Source organism: Watersipora subatra, chromosome 8 (assembly GCF_963576615.1).
Source record: "Watersipora subatra chromosome 8, tzWatSuba1.1, whole genome shotgun sequence".
Lineage (NCBI taxonomy): Eukaryota > Metazoa > Bryozoa > Gymnolaemata > Cheilostomatida > Watersiporidae > Watersipora > Watersipora subatra.
The window spans coordinates 4,814,693-4,840,884 of NC_088715.1; the positions used below are offsets into that span (position 1 = coordinate 4,814,693).

General features: G+C 36.8%; 1 protein-coding gene across 1 annotated transcript in view; it reads right to left on the reverse strand.

Moving 5' to 3' along the window:
- Nucleotides 1–1,030: 1,030 nt before the first annotated feature.
- LOC137402241 (uncharacterized) overlaps nt 1,031–26,192 on the reverse strand; it is a 53,991-nt gene continuing 28,829 nt past the window's right edge. The window contains exons 5-6 of the mRNA XM_068088738.1: nt 19,658–19,798; nt 1,031–1,175 (exon numbers count right to left, since the gene is read on the reverse strand). Coding sequence (XP_067944839.1) covers nt 1,031–1,175; nt 19,658–19,798 — 286 coding nt within the window. The remainder of the gene's footprint in view (nt 1,176–19,657; nt 19,799–26,192) is intronic.

The following is a 26,192-nucleotide window of genomic DNA, read 5'->3' on the forward strand; positions in this document are numbered from 1 at the left end:
TGAAATGCTCAGTAAAAAAGACATATTTTTCTTTTAAGCGTTTTAACAAAAAACAATTTTGCCGATTTTTCTTTAAGTTTATTTGAAGGTTACCTCGCTTCTCCTTGCTTTTGGAAGGCAGATGTTTGGTAAAATTTGATTTTTTGAAAACCTTCAAAAAAGTCGTTAACGAAAATATTTTGCCGATAGTGGTAATAATGATGCCTAAGAACTACTAAAAGTTGCAATGGCTTAGAATAAAGTGATATTAAAAAACGATTACCACCGTCACGGTAGCCGTTGGGCAAAAAGCTGTTCTAGTTAACAAAGTTGAGGTCGAGTTATCTAAAGCAATTTATCATTGCGTGGGAACGGACCAAACAAATCCATTCGAGTTAACCATGTGTTCGAGCTAACCAAGGGCGAGTTATCCAAGTTTCACTGTATATGTATTACAGTGTTACAGTCTCATTCTGTGTCATTTTGCTTGGTAGTGTGACTCAGAACTTTGTAAATGTGAAAAATGTGCTGCGGCTAAAAAAAGGTTGAAAACCACTGGTATAGATATGATGAGCCTAAATGCTGATGTTTGTCAGCAATATTTATAATTAACCAATGAAATTATTCGTACATTAAACATATCATACAAATAAAATCCTTAGAAGCTCCAAAGGTAGTCAAGGTTTGAGATTCTATATTCTACATGCTAGCAGAATTCTCTTCTAGCTAACAATTCACATAGATTATTCACATCATGTGTGTGAAATTCTCTAAAAGTTCCAAATCAATCAACAAGAGTTGCCTTGAAATTTTCAATATTTAAACAGTTTTAAATAATTTAACCAAGTGAGTCTTCTTAAATTGTAGAGAAATTTTGTAACCCAACTTTGATTATGAAAAGAATAATCACATGCAGGATGATAACAACTAGGGACAACATCATAAAAAGACCATGACTCATACACAGGTCCTACACTTCCAGTGTATAATCTGTATATATCTGTATAATAACTCATCCACCAGACTAATAGAGGTATCCAATATTTGTACATTACCTCTGTGGGAGGTCTCTCAGCTGACAGTCCTCGAGTGTGAGACTCTCCAGTGTTCCAATTTCGCCAATCACTGGAGGTAGTCCTGCACTGAAGTTGCTGTAATCAAGGTCTAACTTCTTCAGTCTCTTGAGAGACTTGAGACTATAGAAATATAATAATAATAGTTTAGTCTGTAATTTAATATACTTTACTAATACTAGGGCAGCTGGCCTCATGACCCCAGCATGCCAGTAAACATATAGTCCCAGAGTATGTCTAAGGAAGACAGATATTATGAGTTTATGGCTGTATGTAGACATGAATAATTGTATATTCGATGACAGACATAAAAGTGTATAGTAGGAAGGCTTTTGATTGTACCAAAAATATAACAACAGATACAGCTGTTAAACTGATACAGCTGAAAAACCTGAAGAGAAGACAGCAGCATGGAGAGGAAACCCGACACACAACCTTTGCTTGTAATCAGTGAATCTCTAACAAACAAAAGTTGAGGTGGAATAACTCGTAAATCATGCACCCATATAATAATGTACCTATACCATCATATACCCTGTTAACTGTCAAGTCAAGTATTTTCTCTATAACACCAAGCTGACATATCATTATTCAACCACCAGAGTTGTCTACCCTTTGAGGGAAAACCATCCAGTCACTAGAGGTAGTAAGTTATGGTGTTGAGACAGTATTTAAACATGAACTGGTATCTAAAGCTGTACACTACCGGTTAATAATGTTGATTTTACCCTGAAACTAGATCAGTCAATCATTCAGAGTAATTTTAGATTACAGCTGATGAAAAACTTTCCATATAATCAGTTGAAACTCAGATTACTTGAGTTTAATGATTAAAATATTACCGTACAAGGTAGAAAAAAGATCATCAGACCTCTTCTATTATTAACAACTATTGATATTCTAATTTTAAACAATCTTAAAATGTTTACTTGCAAGTTTTAATATAAAACTTAATTTATTAGCTGGAGTTCTCAGCATAAATAAAAGTATTCGTTGTATGGCAACCTTACTAAGTCTTCAACTGCATGTCAAGAAACAGACTATCAGATAGTCTACATGTAGCTTTAGTGAAGTTTAGAATTTTAATTCTTTGTTTTATAAATCATAATACAAGACATCCTGAAAAAAACTGAGGGGATGAGAGGAGTAAAGGAAGGAGAGATTAAGGGCACCTTAAAACTCCCTATGCATTCTTTAGAGGTACCTGTGACAGACTGTCTAGTAATATGTCTAATGTAATGAGGTGAGTGACCAGCACTTGTCTAGGCCTACAAAGATCCATAAATTTGGAGTTATCTACTACATGCTGATTTCAGCAACACGTGACAGACATGGTAATTACTATATTGAAGTTCTGCAAACGAATACACTGAGAAATGTTTAGCATATGCCTATGTGTTTGTCATCAAGGTGGGCATTTGTTTATCAGAGCCTTAAAAATATTCATAAAAATCTCAAGCTACAGTTTTGCAAACACATCACCTACTATGCAATTATCCATTGTCGATAGAGACAAACCATCTCAGATATCATTAACCTTAGCATAGCTGAATCAAGTCAAAAGCTATCTTATTTCTAAAATTTGAATATGAATGCATTTTGTGTACATAGTCGTGTCTCCCCTATACATAGGGAGTTATAAAGCACCCTAGATGATGGAGAGATCAAAGAGAAGAGGAGTCGTCGTACTATGCCAACTCAACACTGATTTCTATGTGTCCTCATCAAGTTTTGTGTGAAAACACATATCATTGGATGAGAGCAATAAACGAGTATATGCTCACCCCTAAACTGGGAGTATCTTCCACCCGTAACTTACAATTACATGTATATGCAATGTACTCTGTAATTATTCTATTGAATAGAGCAGTAATTTTCAACCAGTGTGTCTGATAATCTCTTACAGCACATTAGTCTGCTGTAAGAGATTCTCAGATGTGCTGTGAGAAATTATCAATAAATGGTCTTTTTCTAACTTCATCGACATTCTTATTGGATGTTGTCAGTCCATATGTTTCTGCTTATAAAGCGGAGAGCATAAATATGATCACAAACATTCCTCATTTATGCAAGGTGGTTAGTTATACTTGGTTATAGATGGCTTGTTAGAGGTTAGCATAGTTGGTTGAGCATTTTTCTTCAAAAACCAAAGTTCATGAGTTCAAGACCTGTCCAAAGCATTTCAGTTTTTTTCCGATTGGTACAACTATTCTGAGGCTTTGAAAGATGGCTGATTAGCTCAGTTGGTTAAAGATTAGTCTAATAAGCTGAATGTCAAGGGTTCAAGCTCCATATTGGTCAACATTTTAGTCATCTTATTAATTGTATGTACAGAATTATGTGATTATATGAAAGTTGGTACATTTAAAACAACTGCTACCGCAACACAAAAATAAAATGCCTTGACATCCATACTGCACTAAACTGAACAGAGTCAGGGAACCATACAGCCCAGCATCTGTTGCTAGGCATGACTTTGAAGGAGCAGCTCATTAAACTGAACAGAGTCAGGGACCCATACAGCTAAGCATCTGTTGCTAGACATGACTTTGAAGGAGCAGCTCATTAAACTGGACAGAGTCAGAGACCCATACAACTCAGCATCTGTTGCTAGACATGACTTTGAAGCTCATTAAACTGAACAGGGTCAGGGACCCATACAGCTCAGCATCTGTTGCTAGACATGACTTTGAAGCTCATTAAACTGAACAGGGTCAGGGACCCATACAGCTCAGCATATGTTGCTAGACATGACTTTGAAGGAGCAGCTCATTAAACTGAACAGAGCCAGGGACCCATACAGCTCAGCATATGTTGCTAGACATGACTTTGAAGGAGAAGCTCATTAAACTGAACAGAGCCAGGGACCCATACAGCTCAGCATATGTTGCTAGACATGACTTTGAAGGAGAAGCTCATTAAACTGAACAGAGCCAGGGACCCATACAGCTCAGCATATGTTGCTAGACATGACTTTGAAGGAGCAGCTCATTAAACTGAACAGAGTCAGGGACCCATACAGCTCAGCATCTGTTGCTAGACATGACTTTGAAGGAGCAGCTCATTAGACTGAACAGAGTCAGAGACCCATACAGCTCAGCATCTGTTGCTAGACATGACTTTGAAGGAGCAGCTCATTAAACTGGACAGAGTCAGAGACCCATACAACTCAGCATCTGTTGCTAGACATGACTTTGAAGCTCATTAAACTGAACAGGGTCAGGGACCCATACAGCTCAGCATCTGTTGCTAGACATGACTTTGAAGCTCATTAAACTGAACAGGGTCAGGAACCCATACAGCTCAGCATATGTTGCTAGACATGACTTTGAAGGAGCAGCTCATTAAACTGAACAGAGCCAGGGACCCATACAGCTCAGCATATGTTGCTAGACATGACTTTGAAGGAGAAGCTCATTAAACTGAACAGAGCCAGGGACCCATACAGCTCAGCATATGTTGCTAGACATGACTTTGAAGGAGAAGCTCATTAAACTGAACAGAGCCAGGGACCCATACAGCTCAGCATCTGTTGCTAGACATGACTTTGAAGGAGAAGCTCATTAAACTGAACAGAGTCAGGGACTCATACAGCTCAGTATTTGTTGCTAGACATGAATTTGAAGGAGCAGCTCATTAAACTGAACAGAGTCAGGGACCCATACAGCTCAGTATTTGTTGCTAGACATGAATTTGAAGGAGCAGCTCATTAAACTGAACAGAGTCAGGGACCCATACAGCTCAGCATCTGTTGCTAGACATGAATTTGAAGGAGCAGCTCATTAAACTGAACAGAGTCAGGGAACCATACAGCTCAGCATATGTTGCTAGACATGACTTTGATGGAGCAGCTCATTAAACTGAACAGAGTCAGGGAACCATACAACTCAGCATCTGTTGCTAAACATGACTTTGAAGCTCATTAAACTGAAACAACATAATCTAGAGATGAACTTGTACAAAATCTTTAGTAATTTTCAAATTCTTTAGATACAATCATCTAGCTAATCAGCTGCACCGCACTCTGCTAACATTGATATTAGCATAACTTCCAGTGATGACGGTGACACTGGGTCGGCTGAAGTGCCCTATTGACTTTGACCGTCCCTGACCCTCATAAGAGCACTCATCTTAGTCTAAGGCTAAGTGGAGATAAATCGGACTCTCTGTACAGACAGTCACATCCTTATATACCGGTGTTGGACCGGTATTGGGTTATCCGCTCTTACCGATACCGAGGGATTCTCGGTATCCGAGGAAACCAATCATTTTCAGTGTCAGCAAGGTATCCGCGGCCGGTTTGATATGATCGGTATTTATCCGCAAAAGCCTACCGATAAATGGTTATACGGATATCCGGAGAGATTTTTAAAAAACGTTTCATGACGAACATGGTAATCTCAGCACGCATTGGCGAACAAATTCAACGAAAATTTCCACGCTTACTGTATCTACTATTATGTTACATTACATTGATAATGCCACCAGCTTCGAAAGCTTGGGAGTTCTACATAGATGGGAGGACGTATAAAGTCTCTAACAGGACTGGACTCTAATTGGACTGCGTATAATTATGTGATTACATTACCTGATTACAATATGTGATAGTAAGATTTTTTAAAACTGTTTCAGTATATTTAACAAAGAGAGCACCTTGCCATTATCTATCTGTTCTTTCTTATACATAACCTTTGTATCAATAACTGTATTTTTTAATAGAATAAACAAAAACATCTATCATGAAAATTATATTTCCATCTTTCTTTTCTTTTTTAGCTTTCTAAAACAAGGAGTCTCTTTGCCGCAACAATATACTGCTGACTAAAGAATGTGTTTTTGCACAGGCTATTTTTTGCATAACGATAAAAATTGTTCGAGACAGTTATGATTTAAAGTTTAAACCATTTAAAGACACACTGATAACCACGTACCGAACAATAGTACCGACAATACCGAACTTTCTTAGTTGGCAAAGGATACCGAAGATGGTAAATACCGAGGATACCGATACCGGGAAAACCGATAAAAATGTGCAAGGATATCCGATCCGGCACTAAATTAGATACTGGCCCAACACTAGTTCACACTATGTCGTTTTTCTTTTGGTGTTCATTATCGATTATGTGAACCGTGAATTGATGGCATCGACAAGCTTCGCGGACGCATCGGTAAAGTTTTCAGCTGACAAACTTTCCTGATGCTTCGCTGAGCATCGACCGCATTTCAAATGTGAACAATTTCGGTGATGGTAATTCGCTGTCATGGATAGCACAATTTACTCATATCTGTTTAGGATAGTCACTGTGAGAATAGTTTTATTTATATTAGTTTTTAGTTTTTAAAACACAGTATTAAAAATTATTTTGCAAAATATCAGTTGCATAATCATGAGTAAAAATTGACTTGCAGAAACTATTAAATGCATCTTAGCCCTGTTGCCACTTCTGCCCATAACTTGTCTGATAGATGGGTTCATGGAGTGTAATCAGATCTCGGCTCATCGATAGTTTCATTGTATCTATACCAGTGATTTTCAACCTTTTTGAGTCGCAGCACAATTTTCGCATTTACAAATCTCTGATGTCCACTACGATGAAAATTAGTGGCAGGTACTTGCTACTACTGACAGGTACTTTTGCACAGCTCGATTCAATTGAACAATTCCAATGGAAATAATATATTCCAATGGAAAGAGCTACTCTAAAAATTATAAGCTCTACACTACTAAGTGAAAACAGGTGAGTCCACACCACAAACCACCAACCAGGTGCAGGAAGGACTTTATTAATCTTTTGCTAGACAAGTTTATTTACAGAATTGAATTGGTGGGTAAATTGATTTTCGAAAAAATATTTTGGTGAACTCAAAAGCCATTTGGTTTGTACAGTAGGCGCTCCTACAATGTATATAATCTGGTCCAGGAATGTTTATGTTATAGGGAATTTACGTTATAAGAACAGTAAAATACATGTAAATTGCCTAATCCGCTCCAAGATCTTTTCAAACCCTTTTGGGTACACAAAAAGGAAAAACTAGACTTAACTATTTTAATTTGTAGGCTGTACGATACCTGCAGTTTTATTGGTTCGCATCGACAACTTTTCTCCTTTTTAAGATCAATTTCACTGGTTTTATAGACCATGTTTGCGGTAATCTTACAATAAATTGATGGAAAGCGAACATATCTAACGTTCATTTAGAAAATATTTGCACATTTTTTTTTAGACAGCAAAATCTATTCTGCGAAGCCAAACTAATAATAAATATTTTATAAGTCTACAATAGAGCAAGACAACCAAATATTTTTACTACAAAAACGGTACTACTTGTTCATCGTCTATCTGCATCTAGGGGTCAAGGTTAAAATAAAAATAACTCTCGACAATACTCCAATTCGAGACATTCAGATTGGTGGACCGATGCTGTAACACCTGCACCGATCGATCGCATTTGGGAGAACAATTGAACAATTAATTGCACAGCTACCTACTGTCTGTTTTGTCGACACATTTGACGATCTATCACGACAAGCTAAAATCTCATGAAAGTTGTATATAGTAAGAAGTATGGAAATAGTTGTAAGTATATACATATATAGTAGATACCCAAGTCGTTTTTTCTTTTGAAAGTCTGAAATTGATTAATATTAAAACCGAAATTAGAGAATTCACCTGATCTGACACTTTATATTATATGGAAAATCTTTACGTAGTATGAAGCAAAAACTTTACATAAATTCTTATCATTATCTGGAATTTACGTTACAAGAGCAGCTACTTTACTTTATCAACTAATCAAAAGTAACCAGTAGAAAATCTTCTAGAAATTGATACTAATAATGACTAGATAACGTTGACTATACATAACTTTTTAGGGATGCAGTTGGTCTCACCTTATATTCGAACATATTCTTTTCAAAGATGCTAGTTGTTATTTTATTTTTAGTTATTATATTTGCTGTATATTATGTTATTTCCCGAGTTGAATTGGTGAGTAAATTGATTTAAAATAAAAATAAGTTATTATTCCATGTTCGACTGTATAGGCTATAGACTTGTTTCCCGTGTGGGTAGCAACTGAGAACTTCACTGATACAAAGGATAGACTAAGTTAACTAGACAACCTAATTACTGTAGACTGACAGAATCCTAGTCTGATACTCATATGTTTACACAGCATGTAGAGGAGACTAATAGGACAAATTTTAATTACCTTATTTGAGACATTTGAGACACCTATAGCAATATACAGTGAAACTCGGATAACTCAAACTTCAAGGGACCGAGCAAAAGTGTTCGAATTATCAGAGCGTTCATGTTATCAGAGCACTGTCACAAGTCCATGTATTTACTTATTTATTAGTAGATACATGTACATATACAAACTATAATATAAATCAAAAGCACAAATGGCTTGTTTCAAATTAAATGCTTCTAATGTAAAGTTTAAAATGTTTTTATCAAAAAGTATAGAGATTTTTCTATATATTATTATGGTTAAAACATGAACTGGTATCTAAAGCTGTACACTAGCGGTTAATCAGGTTGATTCTACCCTGAAACTAGATCAGTCAATCATTCAAAGTAATTTTAGATTACAGCTGATGAGAAACTTTCCATATAATCAGTTGAACCTCAAATTACTTGAGTTTAATAATTAAAATATTACTGTACAAGGTAGAAGAAAGATCATCAGATCTCTGCTATTATTAACAACTACTGATATTCTTATTTTAAATAATGTTAAAATATTTACTTACAGGTTTTGATATAAAACTTATTTTATTACTTGCAGTTTACAGCATAAATAAAAGAATTCAGTGTATGGCAACCTTACTAAGTCTTCAACTGCATGTCAAGAAACAGACTATAAGATATTCTACATGTAGCTTTAGTCACAAGTTTAGTATTTTAACTCTCCGTTTTACAAATCAATATACAAGACACCATGAAAAGACTGAGGGGTGAGAGTGAAGAAAGGAGAGATTAAGGGCACCTTAAAACTCCCTATGCATACTTTAGAGGTACCTGTGACAGACTGTCTAATAATATGTATCATGTAATGAGGTGAATGTTCAGTATTTGTATAGTTCTACAAGTATCCATAAATTTGGAGTTATCTTCTACATGCTGACTTCAGCAACACGTGACAGACACATTAAATATTATATCAAAATTTTTAGCATACGCCATGTGCTTGTCATCAAGGTAAGCATTTGTCTATTGTAGCCTTAAAAATATTCATAAAGACCTCAGGCTACAGTTTTGCTGACACATCACCATGTATGCACTTATCCATTGTTAATGGACTCGAACCATCTCAGTTATTATTGAAATTAATTTATCTAGAATTATCTCTGAAATCAAGGTTTTATGGCATTCTATTGAATAGGACAGTGATTTTCAAGAGAGAGGAGTTGTCGGACCATGCCAACTCAACACTGATTCCTACATGTACTTGTCAGGGTAGGTGTGAAAACACATATCATTCGATGAGAGCAATAAATGAGGTATATGCTCATCCCTAAACTTGGAGTTATCTTAGCTTACAATAAGACGGATAATATGGATTTGAGCTTACAATAATATGGATTTGAGCCCCATATTGGTCAACATTTTAGTCATCTTATTAATTGCATGTACAGAATTGTGTGATTATATGAAGGTTGGCATATTTAAAACAACTGCTACTGTAACACAACAATAAAATACTTTGACATCCTTACTGCATTTTATTATTTCTGATAATTGAATATTGATTCAAAAGTTACCTTTTATTAACTATAAATCTGTGAGTCCTCTTAAATGATACTCAAATGAGGCTGTACTAAGATAGAAGGAGTTACAGTAGAAATTGTAGTCTATCCAATGAGAACCACTCATCACAATGAATCTAATATCCATGAACTATTTATCATCCATGAATTATGAAGGGTTATAAACAGAGAGATCAGTAGCTATACTACAAATTGACCAGTGGTAATAAAGATAATACTTTTATAATAATCCTTTCTACTTCAATTTTAATAATAAACAAGCTGAATAACAGCAGTATCTATCATTCAGTTTGTTTATATATAAACTATAAGGTGAATCTGTCCCTTTCAAAAATAGAACCATAGCATTCTCATGTCTCTTTGTTACCATGGTGATGTAGCTGTGAAACCTATTTATGGTTACTTGTGATGAAGAAGCTTTTGAGAAGGAGAAATACAAATACTGAACAGGGTCAGGGACTAATACAGCTCAGCACCTGTTGCTGGACATGACTTTGAAGGAGCAGATCATTAAACTGAACAGGGTCAAAGACCCACACAGCTCAGCATATGTTGCTAGACATGACTTTGAAGGAGCAGCTCATTAAACTGAACAGGGTCAGGAACCCATACAGCTCAGCATCTGTTGCTGGACATGACTTTGAAGGAGCAGCTCATTAAACTGAACAGAGTCAGGGACTAATACAGCTCAGCACCTATTGCTGGACATGACTTTGAAGGAGCAGCTCATTAAACTGAACAGGGTCAAAGACCCACACAGCTCAGCATATGTTGCTAGACATGACTTTGAAGGAGCAGCTCATTAAACTGAACAGGGTCAGGAACCCATACAGCTCAGCATCTGTTGCTGGACATGACTTTGAAGGAGCAGCTCATTAAACTGAACAGGGTCAGGAACCCATACAGCTCAGCATCTGTTGCTGGACATGACTTTGAAGGAGCAGCTCATTAAACTGAACAGAGTCAGGGACTAATACAGCTCAGCACCTGTTGCTGGACATGACTTTGAAGGAGCAGCTCATTAAACTGAACAGGGTCAAAGACCCACACAGCTCAGCATATGTTGCTAGACATAACTTTGAAGGAGCAGCTCATTAAACTGAACAGAGTCAGGAACCCATACAGCTCAGCATATGTTGCTAGACATGACTCTGAAGGAGCAGCTCATTAAACTGAACAGGGTCAGGGACCCATACAGCTCAGCATATGTTGCTGAACATGAATTTGAAGGAGAAGCTTATTAAACTGAACAGGGTCAGGGACCCATACAGCTCAGTATATGTTGCTAGACATGACTTTGAAGGAGCAGCTCATTAAACTGAACAGAGTCAGGAACCCATACAGCTCAGCATCTGTTGCTGGACATGACTTTGAAGGAGCAGCTCATTAAACTGAACAGGGTCAAGGACCCATACAGCTCAGCATATGTTGCTAGACATGACTTTGAAGGAGCGGCTCATTAAACTGAACAGGGTCAAGAACCTATACAGCTCAGCATCTGTTGCTAAACATGACTTTGAAGGAGCAGCTCATTAAACTGAACAGGGTCAAGAACCCATACAGCTCAGCATCTGTTGCTAGACATGACTTTGAAAGAGCAGCTCATTAAACTGAACAGGGTCAAGGACCCATACAGCTCAGCATCTGTTGCTGGACATGACTTTGAAGGAGCACCTCATTAAACTGAACAGGGTCAGGAACCCATCCAGCTCAGCATATGTTGCTGGACATATTTTTGAAGGAGCAGCTCATTAAACTGAACAGAGTCAGGAACCCATACAGCTCAGCATCTGTTGCTAGACATGACTTTGAAGGAGCAGCCCATTGAACGGAACAGGGTCAGGGACCCACACAGCTCAGCATATGTTGCTAGACATGACTTTGAAGGAGTGGCTCATTAAACTGAACAGGGTCCGGGACCCATACAGCTCAGCATATGTTGCTGGACATGAATTTTAAGGAGCAGCTTATTAAACTGAACAGGGTCAGGGAACCATACAGCTCAGCATCTGTTGCTAGACATGACTTTGAAGGAGCAGATCATTAAACTGAACAGGGTCAGGGAACCATACAGCTCAGCATCTGTTGCTAGACATGACTTTGAAGGAGCAGATCATTAAACTGAACAGGGTCAGGGACCCATACAGCTCAGCATATGTTGCTGGACATGAATTTGAAGGAGCAGCTTGTTAAACTGAACAGGGTCACGGACCCATACAGCTCAGCATATGTTGCTAGACATGACTTTGAAGGAGCAGCTCATTAAACTGAAACATCATAATTTGGGCCGGTTCACAGTATGTCGCCGGTTGTCAGCGTTTTTCTTTCGGCGTTCATCATCGATTATGTGAACCGTGAATTGATGGCATCGACGAGCATCCCGGACACATCGGTAAAGTTTGCAGCTGTCAAACTTTCCCGATGCTTCGCTGAACATCGACGACTGCCTTTCAAATGTGAACCATTTCGGCGATGGTTATTTGCCGTCATGGATAGCGCAATTTATTCATATCTGTTTAGGATAGTCACTGCGAGACTAGTTTTTAATTCTCAAAACATAGAGGTTTCTTCCTGAAAATATAAAAAAAATAAATGTCACGGAGTATTTCCTGATATAAACGTGGATGGGTTTGTGATAGTGTGAACATGCTATCATTGACCGATCACCGAAGTATTGTGGCATCAACACCAAAATACGTTTCAAGTATAGAGTTTCAAATAGTTTCAAGCTGGTGATGAATCCCTGACATAAAGTGTCGCATGGAAAAGAGTTGACAAGCGATAAATATACGGTCCCTTTTTTAGCCAATGATCAAAACAAATTTATTTAGATCGTAATAAATATTAACACGGACAAACTAGTTGTCTGTGATATCAAAGATTCTCGTTGTTAGAGAATCCACTATCCACAGTTAGACTTGGATAAGTTAGGCATTAGCGTAAACGAAGATCATCTCTCAGGATGGGGTGGTTTGTGTTTCAGTAAATTATCAGGGCAAAACTTGAGGAATGGAAGTATTAACACTACGAAACCGTCGTAGATTATGGGAGAATTCACTGAATTACTAAATGACATTTTGCTTCAATCCAAATCTCCTTCAATCATTGAATCAGCACGATCTATTGAACCACAACAGAATTACAACCTTGCCTCTAGTTCCAGTGAGGATGCCTCAGACCTTTTTGAGCATCAGGTGATGAAAAACTGGGGCAGACAGCCTATGGTTAGAGCTGAGAGGTGTTATGCTGCTGAGGAAGATATGTGAATGTAGGGATATCTATCTTTGTGTTTGAGTCTCTTCTATCTACTAAACTAAAGTAAAAGGAATAATTTTACTACTCATGAATACATATACTAACAAGAAACATTGTACAATTGATTGTAGTAAGTCAACTAGTTATTTACTACTCAACATCTCTAGTTTTAACAAACTTTTAATTTCTCATTTCACCTAGCTATAATAAATCACCATGAACAGGTAAGAGTGATGTAGTAACAAGAAGTCTAGATATTCAAGGTCAATAATAATAATGATTGTTTTTAGTATCAAATGATGTGTATGATTTTATGTAGAAACTATTAATCAAATATCTTTGGAGCATCCACTTGCGGTCTAAAGACTCATTTTCAACTTTAACTGAAAGCTGTAACTATAAGCCATGTAACTAGTTTAGATTCTCTCTGGTTGTTTTAGCTAGTAAATTATATCAATTAGTAAAATTCATGCTCACTTCTTACCTCTTAAAACTTGAGGAAAATGCATTGATCAGTGCTCACCTTTGAATTCCAAAATCAAAGCTTCAAATTATTGGCTTGACCTACTTATGCTGTTGTTAAACATGTATTCATTTTTAATTTTCACTCTTGATCTATCTAACTCCCGAATTAAAAGCTTACAGTAGATACATGTTAGAATAAAAACTAAGAATCAGTAGATATAGTTTTCTATAAGTGAGTCTTCATCAAAGTAGGTCACTTGTAAAATACAGTATGCTTATATCACACTTGTTTTATTGATACAGTATGTTTATGTTTATGTTTCTCCATCTGTGGAGCTGTGGTGCCAGTGTGGAAACTACCATGCATGGGGATAGGGAGAGATAAATGTATGATGCACAAACTATGATAGCGGCATTCTGTTCCTCAGATAGGTCTCAAGTGTGCTGCAGAAGTGGAGAGATTAAAGACCTTATAACTTGTAAAACCAGGTCCATTGAGAGTGGCCCATTATAACTACCGACACTACCATGGTAAGTTTTGTAACTATATGGATTTGTGTTGCAACTGTTTTCACTAGATGTTATAAATTCCAAGTGACATTCAATAAGTTATCAATAGATCCTAAAAGTTCAATATTTTGTTAGCATCCAAGTATTCAGATGCGTGAGTCTGAAACCATCGGATCGACTGAAGAAAATGAGATATACAACATGGTATGTAAAGACAGAGGATGTCATGCACCTACAGATAATTGGTATTTTGGACATACCCAGAAGGACTTACAAGAGCGGAGTGGTGACCACTACCAACCTGCATATATAACATAGTGAGAGCTACATATCGTAGGACAAAATATGAGGAGGAATATCAAGATACTCCAGCAATACGCAACTAGATTAAAATTTAAACATAGATTTAAATTAAAACATGCTAATAGAGCCGCGTAGTATTCGACTTTAATAGCAATAGCTGATGTGAATATGAGTGAGAGACAGGCAGTCTAGCGGCTATGTACATCATTTTGGACAAGTCTGGGTATATCTTTTTGTTCTGAGTGTTTTAACCGTGATCAAGTTTTGTCAATAAATACAAAAATACATCTTAGCCCCGTTGTCACTTCTGCCAAAAACTGGTTTGATAGAAGGGTTTATGAACTGTAATCAGATCTAGGCTCATCGATAGTCCCACTGTATATATACCTGCGATTTTCAACCTTCTTTGAGCCACAGCACATCTTACGCATTTACACATTTACAAAGTTCTGATGCGCACTACGAAGAAAGGTAGTGGCAGGTACTTGCTACTACAGGTACTTTTGCATAGATCGACTCAATTCCAACGAACCAACTATTAGGAGCTACTCAAAAAATTATATGCTCCACACCAGTGCTGGGCACGAGTACTTCTTGGCAAATAGGTTTAGACTTGCCCCTTCCATTCGAGTTTTTCGAGTATCGGGTAGCTGGTAGGGCTTGGCACATGTACTTGTTGACAACAGGTTTTTCGGGTATCGGGTTGTTGTTATGGGTTTTATGTTTAGAGTTTCCAAATATCAGACATATCTTAAAATTTGCAAAGCAATTAAAATTGTATTAAATTAATTTATTATTTGTTACTATTTTCTATCGACCGATATTAGTGCTCGCAGCGTTAACAGGCGGGTTGTGAAACAGTGCCTAGAGCGCAAGGCGCGATAGACCGAGTTTTTGTCTTTTCTACTCGATGGATTCGGTCACCAAAACCCGAACTCGCAAGTCCAAACCTGAACCGGCAAGATCGAAATGCTCAAAATTTCCATTACCCGAGACTCAAGAGAAGATAAATCCGTGAGTTCATTGAGTTTTATTATCCGTTCCCGGCACTACTCCATGCTACTAAGTGAAAACAGGTGAGTAGACACCCCAAACCACCAACCAGGTGCAGGAAGGGCTTTATTAACCCTTTGCTAGACAAGTTTATTTCCAGAGTTGAATTGGTGAGTAAATTGATTTAAAATAAAAATAAGTTATTATTCCATGTTCGACTGTATAGGCTATAGACTAGTTTCCCATGTGGGTAGCAACTGAGAACTTCACTGATACAAAGGATGGACTAAGTTTACTCAACAACCTAATTACAGTAGACTGACAGAATCCTAGTCTGATACTCATATGTTTACACAGCATTAAGAGGAAACTGATTGGACATATATTAATTACCTTATTTGAGACATCTGAGACACCTTTAGCAATATATATGTAGCTGGACTTATAATCTTATTCAAACAATTATGAACAAATACAAATTAAAATATATGCCAATAGAACTATGTAGTACTCGACTTTGATACCAATAGCCTATGTAAATACGAGTGAGAGACAGGCAGTCTCACGGCTATGTACATCATTCTGGGCTAATCTGGGTACTGTGTTGGATTGAGCCACCAACACGTAGCGGCGTACAAAACGTCTTACACTACAGGTAACAACAATTCCTAATTCAGGGAGCACTGCGTTGAACTGAATCACCAACTTGCAGCGGCGTACGAGACGTCTTACGCTACAGGTGACAACCAATTACTAACTTTGGGTAGCACTGTGTTGGGCCGAGTTACCAACACGCAGCGGCATATGGAATGTCTTATGCTACAGGTAACTAGTCACCAACTCGGGCAACCTTACGTTAGATTGCGTCATCAACACACAGCGGCGTACGAGACGTCTTACGCTATAGGCAACACAATTGCTCGTCTCTAGACAGGGGTCGACCCCTGGTCGACAGTCTACAGCAAGGTCGACAGGGTCGACAGCCAGTAGAGGTCGACAGGTCGACTTGTCCTGATATATCGAGCAGCGCTTAGAGGCAAAATGCAGAAATACTTGCAATAAATCAAGTAATTCTCCTTATCAGAAAAACTGAAGAGAGAGATGGTTTATGGAACAACATGTATTTCTGAATGAAATAATAAAGCTGATGCCTTCCTTTATATACTATAAGATATGCAAATTAGTGGAACATAAGGCCAGCCCATGAGGGTGTGGCTAATCGGGAAAAAGATAAAATAGGGCACAACTCCCTATAATAATATATAAAAAAAACGTTATTTACTTGGTGGCAAATCCACCACAGTACATCTTTTTCTTCTGAGGGTTTTACCGTGATAAAGTTTTGTCAATTTTAATCTTGAAACACTCTGGCAGTCAGATCATTTCAAACATCACAAACAGTCGCAAATAATAGAATAATACCTGTACTTTCTGATAAAATGTACTAGAATTTTGTGCAAGTACGTCTTTAAAGCTAAAATTTTCTGACTTTCCTTTGGATAGTTTTTGGTAATCTGTTGCCAAGAAGTTTCCCCATTCTGGCCAACAAAGTCATTTTGACATTGCTGCTGTTTACAACCAAATATCTGTTTGAGTTGAGCTTCCCAAGCTTTACAGCAATAAAAACTAAAAACAGAGAGATTGAGATAGAGGTGGAACGAGACACGAGACACGAGACGTCTCGAGTATCGACCTGTCTCGTCTCGGTCTCGTCTCGACTTAACTATTGCCAAACTCGAGACAGGAAATAGAACTAAAGCGCCTGCTCACGGTTGTTAAAACATGGCTTCTTGCGGTAGCAACAACTCCATATATTGTAATGGATTGCGGGCAACTGCCTTTAAAGTTATACCCGGTCCGTTACTACCTGTTGCTATTGATTATGTTGGCCACTGAGTCTAATCATGTAGTCCGAACAACGGTCCTGTTATATTTTAGTTCGGTTCTGTGTCCTTAAAACAGATATCGGGTCATATCTAATTACTCTTCGGATAATCCAATTTAATAAATAAGACTTGCGGGTAAAATGTCTGTATTTTATCGTATCGTGTCTAAACACCAACTGTTCTTCATAAAATTCGGGCCTCTTTTACGTATATACTACCAATCGCGGGTAAAACTTGCCCGGACACGGAAAAACGAACGAAAGGCAGTGTCGACCATAGTCCGTGTTCGGTTAACAATGACGTTTTGTTAGCTCAATATAAGAATATACATGTGCATGTATACAGTAATTAATATAATTTCATGAGTACAGTTTAAATATAATTCACATACTACAGTTACTACACAAACAAAACTTAACATTAATGAAACAATAAGAATGAAAGTGTTATCGTGTGTTCTTTTTGTTGCGGTATTTCTTTGTAGAGCGACGGCTATCGGTTTCATTACACATTACATTAAAAAGTAAGAACTATTCAATAGATGGTAAAAATATACATGTACAAAGCAATATGTTTATAATAATTATGATCAATCAAGCTCAAAATTCTTAGAATATATAACTTTGGTATTTTAGAGCTGTTTGTGTCACTTTTGTTTACAAAAACTACATACATATCACTATTAAAATGTTGTATTCAAATCGTTTACACCAGGTGAAAATTCAATTTAAAAATAGTTTTATTAATTTTATATATACCAAGTAGCTAGTACTTGTGTAGTGAAATCATCACCAAATGCTCATTATTTTACTGTCTCGTGTCTCGAGTCTCGAATTTTTACAAGACAGTGTCTCGAGTCTCGTCTCGAACTTAAAAAACCTGTCTCGTTCCACCTCTAGATTGAGAACTGTTGAGCAAAGGCTTTGTTGTGTCTTTCTACCATTCCTGCAAGGATATCCAAGTTTCCATTCAAGTCCATGCTGCCCACTAAGTGTGTATAAAAAGACATTAAAAACTTAACTACAGTGAAACTCAGCTAACTCAACCTTCACATGACCGAGAGAAAGTGTTCGAGTTATCAGAGTGTTCAAGTTATGAGAACACCGTCACAAATGCATGTATTCATCTGTTCATAAACAAACTATAAATCAAAAGCATTGATTGCTCGTTGCAAGTTAAGGGGCCTGTCATGTAATGTTTTAACAATTTTTATCAGAAAGTATAAATATTTTCCTATTACTTGAGATTCGTTTGTTTTTTTTTTAGGTGATGTGACTGCCAGGACGTTTTCAGATTAAAATAGGCCAAACTTGATCGCAGTTGAAACGCTCAGAAAAAAGACATATTTTTCTTTTGAGCGTTTTAACAAAAAACCATTTTGCCGATTTTTCTTTAAGTTTATCTGAAGGTTACCTCGCTTCTCCTTGCTTTCGGAAGGCTATCCCCCAAGCGGATGTTTGGTAAAATTTGATTTTTTGCAAACCTTTAGAAAAGTCGTTAACGAAAATATTTTGCCGATAGTGGTAATAACGACGCCTAAGAACTACTAAAAGTTGCTATGGCTTGGAATAAAGTGATATTCAAAAACGATTACCACCGTCACGGAAGCCGTTAGGCAAAAAGCTGTTCGAGTTACCGAAGTTGAGGTTGATTTATCTAAAGCAATTTATCATTGCGTGGGAACGGACTAAACAAATCCATTCGAGTTAACCATGTGTTTGAGCTATCCAAGGGCGAGTTATCCGAGTTTCACTGTATATGTATTACAGTGTTAGAGTCTCATTCTGTGTCATTTTGCTTGGTAGTGTGACTCAGAACTTTGTAAATGTGAAACATGTGCTGTGACTCAACAAAGGTTGAAAATCACTGGTATAGATATGATGAGCCTACATGCTGATGTTTGTCGGCAAAATTTTTAGTTAACCAATGATATTATTTGTACATTAAACATATCATACGAATGAAAATCCTTAAAAACTCCAAATCAGCAAGAATTGCTTGCACATTCATGGAAAACATGGGAGCCGGTAGAGAAGTAGACAAGGTTTAAGATTCTGTATTCTACATGCTAGCAGAATTCTCTTCTAACTAACAATTCACATACATTATCCACATCATGCGTGTGAAATTCCCTAAAAGTTCCAAATCAATCAACAAGAGTTGCCTTAAAATCTTCAATATTTAAACAGTTTTAAACAATTTAACCAAGTGAGTCTTCTTAAATTTTAGAGATATTTTGTAACCCAACTTTGGTTATAAAAAGAATAATCACATACAGGATGATAACAACTATAGACAACATCATAAAAGGGCCATGACTCATACACAAGTCCTACACTTTCAGTGTATAATCTGTATATATCTGTATAATAGCTCATCCACCAGACTAATAGAGGTATCCAATATTTGTACACTACCTCTGTGGGAGGTCTCTCAGCTGACAGCTCATGAGTGTGAGACTCTCCAGTGTTCCTATTTCACTAATCACTGGAGGGAGTCCTGCACTGAAGTTGTTGAGGGCAAGGTCTAACTCCTTCAGTCTCTTGAGAGACTTGAGACTAGAAATATAATAATAATACTTTAGTCTGTAATTTAATATATTTTACTAATACTAGGATAGCTGACCCCGTGACCCCAACATGCTAGTAAACATATAGTCCCAGAGTATGTCTAAGGAGGACAGACATTACGAGTTTATGGTTGAATGTAGACATGAATAATTACATATTCAATAATAGACATAAAAGTGTGTAGTAGGAAGACTTTTGATTTTACCCTAAAATATAACAATAGATACAGCTGTTAAGCTGATACAGCTGAAAAACCTGAAGAGAAGACAACAGCAAGCAGAGGAAACCCGACACTCAACCTTTGCTTGTAATCAGTGAATCTCTAACAAAAGTTGAGGTGGAATAATTCGTAAATCATGTACCCATATATTAATGTACTTGTACCATCATATACCCTGTTAACTGTCAAGTCAAGTATTTTCTCTATAACACCAAGCTGACATGTCATTATTCAACTACCAGAGTTATCTACCCTTTGAAGGAAAACCATCCAGTCACTAGAGGTAGTAGGTTATAGTGTAGAGACAGTATTTAAACATGAACTGGTATCTAAAGCTGTACACTAGCAGTTAATAAGGTTGATTCTACCCTGAAACTAGATCAGTCAATCATTCAGAGTAAATTTAGATTACAGCTGGTGAGAAACTTTCCATATAATCAGTTTAACCTCAAATTACTTGAGTTTAATTATTGAAATATTACTGTACAAGGTAGAAGAAAGATCATCAGATCTCTGCTATTATTAACAACTACTGATATCCTCATTGTAAATAATGTTAAAATATTTACTTATAAGTTTTGATATGAAACCTATTTTATTAGTTGGAATTCACAGTATAATTAAAAGTATTCAGTGTATGGCAACCTTACTAAGTCTTCAACTGCATGTCAAGAAACAGACTATCAGATAGTCTACATGTAGCTTTAGTCACAAGTTTAGTATTTTAATTCTTCGTTTTACAAATCATAACGCAAGACACCATCACAGAAGAGAAGGAATCACTTTACTCATATTTTATAAACATCTTCATAATGTACCTATCAGGGTATAAATAAGATAATTACAAACACAATACATCAGGGAGTCTGTTAATAAGTTCAGCTAATAAACTTGGCTGTTTTAAATAAAGTCAGCAAGAGAGAACGACTTCAGTTATCTATAGCGGATGACCAAATGACCAAGATTATATTCTTAAAAACTCCTGGATGTGAGATTAATCAACTGAAGATTAATTACTCGTTAAATCTCATATAAATATAAAATAATATATTAAAACTGAAACAATTCCACAATTGTAATAAATATAGATATTAACAGTCTTTGACTGTAGTGACATGCAACTCCCAGGGTGCACCAGATTACTGTAAGCTGCAGAGTGTGTAATTTGAGATAAATGGTAATATGTAAAGTCCATTTTGGAAAAGAGTAGTAATGCAAGCCAGTTCTCTTTGTGATATAAGACAGGTTTCTTGACCAAAAACCAATCAGAGAGCAGATAATTGACAACTTAAAGATGTAGTTGCGTCAAAATTTAAGTTGATCTTAAAAGAAAGCATTTTTTTTTCTCTATCAGTTGATATGTTGTTTGTTGTGTTACGCGATCGCATTACCAAGATATTTGAAGATTAAAACCGAAAAAATCTGATCGCCGTAAAAACGCTCAGGCCACAAAAACGTGCCCAGCCTCGCCAAAAATGATGTCACGCGTTTGGCAACCTGTCTCTATCTCTCGTATTCGCATCGGCTATTTGCGATAAAAGTCTAGTCTTACGCGGCTCTATTGGCATATATCTTATTTTGTATTTGCTCATGTTGGCTAGAATAAAATTTTAAACCCTGCTACAGATGCATTATTATGAATGTTTAAAAGGCCTCAAATAACGAAAATTGAAAATTTGTTCTACTCACTTTCTCCAAATGTTGTGTAAACATTTGGGTACCGACTACCAATTCTACCGGTCTACGGTAATTCTGTAAATTCACTTTATATAGAACGCGGTCTTTGTATCAGCACAGTTCTGCAACTGCCCATATAAACGATATACAGCCTCCCATAAGCCCCGCCCACATTATGTCGCCTATTACCTATTGCCTACGTACTAGTTTCTTACTAGTATTCTTACCGAATGCTAAATAATTGAAATAAGCAAGCCACCTCTTTGAAAAGAATATAGACAGGGATAGAGTTTTAAGGATGAGAAGTCTGCTGCAAACTGGATTTGAACTCACGTTCTCCAGTTCTGCGGACACCCATATACCATATCCGATTCACTACAATATTCTGCAAATCATGTTTTGCAATATCTTCAACAATATTATTTTATTATATAATTTTTACAAGCAAAAATATTTTCATCTCGGCATAAAGCTTTTATTAAAAATATTCATCAAGTCGTGGCCACTCACATAGTATTAGCTGATACAATAAGACAAATTCATCTACTGCAACAAACTCAAACAAAACATCATCCAGCACGCATTCAAGTCTTGCTTTCTCCTTTATGGCAGTTTCCACACTGACAAAGCTTCTTCGGCTGGTGGGACAACATAAACATTCTGTAATCAGTAAAACAAGTAAATGTAAACAAAGTAGATGCAATAAATATGTCATTCTAAAGCGTATCTATTGACAGCTTCCAAAGTGGGAGTTAAATAGATTGCGAGTGTAATTTTAAAAACGAATAAACATTTAATAAAGGCACAAGTACGCCAAGCCAACGATTCGAAGCTTTGGTTCTGGAAATTAAAGATTTGCAATGATCAATCGATTTTACCCACTTCCTACGGGTGAAAATAATTTGTAATCATGACAAATTTACCAAAGAAAATTCGAAAAAAATATTATAGCTAGGTAAAACGGCAGATAAGCTATGAAACGATGATTGGAGATAGCAAAGAATTATCATTTTATTAATTAGTATATGTATTTATGACTATAAAAAATATTACATTTACTAAAGTATAGAAGACTCCAAGGTAATTTACCTCCATTCTGTCTTCTGCAGCAAAACGCTGCTGACGCCTGTCAGCTTTGGCCATAGGCTGTCTACTCTAATCTTTTACTAAAAGTTGCTCAGATAACTCTGGGTAGCGGTCGCTCGAACTTGAAGCCATTTTAAAACTATGTATAACTTAGTAATTGTTGAAACGCGTTGAATGAGTAACGATGAGAATGAATTCTTTAACGGTGAGAATCTTCGAGATCACAGACAACGCGTTTTACGAGTGATAACATTTATTACGGCCTATATAAAAATTTCGCACGCATAATTGGCTAACGAATCGACCTCATATTTATCGCTTGTGGTTTCGTTTCAGATAACAAGCTTGTGACGTCACGAAATAGCCACCCGCTGGAACGTGAGCTTTTTAAAAGAGGGCCTCATTCAAACGCATATATCTCTGGACAGGGTTGGTCTACAAAGACAAAAATGGCATCAAATTGTAGCTGTTGTTTTAGCCTTTTATGGGTCCTAATTTCATTTTTGACGCAACTACATCTTTAAAGTAATTGACCAGAGAACAAGCTAGAGTATTTACCCACAATGCATAGCCTAAGTTATAAGTAGAACATAACTTTTGTTTGAGCTGTTGAACCTGAAAAGACTGAGGAGTGAGAGTGAAGGAAGGAGAGATTAAGGGCACCTTAAAACTCCCTATGAATACTTTAGAGGTACCCGTGACAGACAGTCTAATAATATGTATCATGTAATGAGGCGAGTGACCAGTGTTTGTATAGTCCTACAAGTATCCATAAATTTGAAGTTATCTTCTACATGCTGACTTCAGCAACACGTGACAGACACAGTAATTATTATATTGAAATTTTTAGCATTTGCCATGTGCTTGTCATCAAGTTAAGCATTTGTCTATCATAGCCTTAAAAATATTCATAAAGATCTCAGGCTACGGTTTTGCTGACACACCGCCATGTCTGCACTTATCCATTGTCAATGAACTCGAACCATCTCGGTTATCATTGAAATTAATTTATTTAGAATTATCTCTGAAATCAAGGTTTTATGGCATTCTATTGAATAGGACAGTGATTTTCAAGAGGGAGGAGTTGTCGGACCATGCCAAATCAACACTGATTCCTACATGTACTCATCAGGGTAGGTGTGAAAACACATATCATTAGATGAGAGCAATAAATGAGGTATATGCTCATCCCTAAACTTGGAGTTATCTTAGCTTACAATTATAGGCAAGGAACTCTGTAAATATTCTATTGAATAGATCAGTGATTATCAACCAGTGTGTCTGATAATCTCTGACAGCACACTAGTCAGCTGTAAGAGATTATGAGGTGTGCCGAGAGACATTATCAATAAATGGTCTTTTTCTAACTTCACCTACATTCTTATTGGGTGTTGTCAGTCCATATGTTTCCGCTCATAAAGCAGAGAAAATAAATATAATCCCAAATATTCCTCATTTATGCAAGGTGGTTTATTAGCATAGCTGTTCAAGCAGTTTCCTTCAAAACTAAAGTTCACGAGTTCAAGACCTGTCCAAAGCATTTTAGTTTTTCTCAGATTGGTACAACTAATCTGAGGCTTTTAAAGGTGACTGATTAGCTCAATTAGTTAGAGAGTTAGTCTAATAAGCTGAATGTCAAGGGTTCAAGTCCCATATTGGTCAACATTTTAGTCATCTTATTACTTGCATGTACAGAATTGTGTGATTATATGAAAGTTGGCACATTTAAAACAACTGCTACGGTAACACAACAATAAAATGCTTTGACATTCATACTGCACTGTTTTATTTCTGATAATTGAATATTGATTCACAAATCACCTTTTAATAACTACGAATCTATGAGTCCTCTTAAATGATACTCAAATGAAGCTGTATTCAGATAGAAGGAATTACAGTAGAAATTGTAGTTTATCCAATGAGAACAACTCACTACAATGAATCTAATATCCATGAATTATTTATCCTCCATGAATTATGAAGGGGTATGAACTGAGAGAGCAGTAGCTATACTTTAAATTGACCAATGGTAATAAAGATAATACTTTTATAATAATCCTTTCTACTTTAATTTTAATAATAAGCAAGCTGAACAACAGCAGTAGCTATCATTCAGTTTGTTCATATATAAATTATAAGGTGAATCTGTCTCTTTCAGAAATGGAATCATAGTATTCTCATGTCTCTTTGTTACCATGGTGATGTAGCCGTGAAACCTATCTATGGTTACTTGTGATGGAGAAGTTATTAAAAAGGAAAAATGTAAATACTGAACAGGGTCAGGGTCAGCTCAGCATCTGTTGCTCGATATGACTTTGAAGGAGCAGCTCATTAAACTGAACAGGATCAGGGACCCATCCTAGGTATGTTGCTAGACATGACTTTGAAGGAGCAGCTCATTAAACTGAGCAGAATCAGGGACCCACACCACTAAGCATCTGTTGCTAGACATGACTTTGAAGGAGCAGCTCATTAAACTGAACAGAGTCAGGGACCCATACAGCTCAGCATATGTTGCGAGACATGACTTTGAAGGAGCAGCTCATTAAACTGAACAGGGTCAGAAACCCATACAGCTCAGCATATGTTGCTGGACATGAATTTGAAGGAGCAGATCATTAAACTGAACAGAGTCAGGGACCCATACAGCTCAGCATCTGTTGCTAGACATGACTTTGAAGGAGCAGCTCATTAAACTGAACAGGGTCAGGGACCCATACAGCTCAACATCTGTTGCTAGACATGACTTTGAAGCTCATTAAACTGAACAGAGACAGGGACCCATACAGCTCAGCATATGTTGCTAGACATGACTTTGAAGGAGAAGCTCATTAAACTGAACAGAGTCAGGGACCCATACAGCTCAGCAAATGTTGCTAAACATGAATTTGAAGCTCATTAAACTGAAACAACATAATTTCAAGATGAACTTGTACATAATCTTCAGTAAATTATATCAGAAAGTATCAGTATTATTCTATCATTAGTAATTGTTGTTGATGTTTGAGGTGGTCTGACTTCCAGTTGCAAGATTAAAATCAACAAGACTTGATCACGGTTAAAACGCTTAGTGTCAAGTGAGTGGTGAATTCGTGACATATAAAGCGTTGTATGGGAAAGAGTCAACAAGTGATAAATATACTGTCTCTTCTTTAGCCAATCATCAGCACGAATTTTATATTTAGGTCGTAATAAACGTTATCGCTAACAAACTAGTTGTCCGTGATATCAAAGATTCTCATTGTTAGCGAATTTACTATCTGCAATTAGACTTGGATAAGTCAGGCGTTAGCGTGAGCGAAGATGATCTCTCAGGATGGGGTGGTGTGTGTTTCAGCAAATTATCAGGGTAAAACTTGAGCAAAAGAAGTAATAAGGTGTTATGCTGCTGAGGAAGAT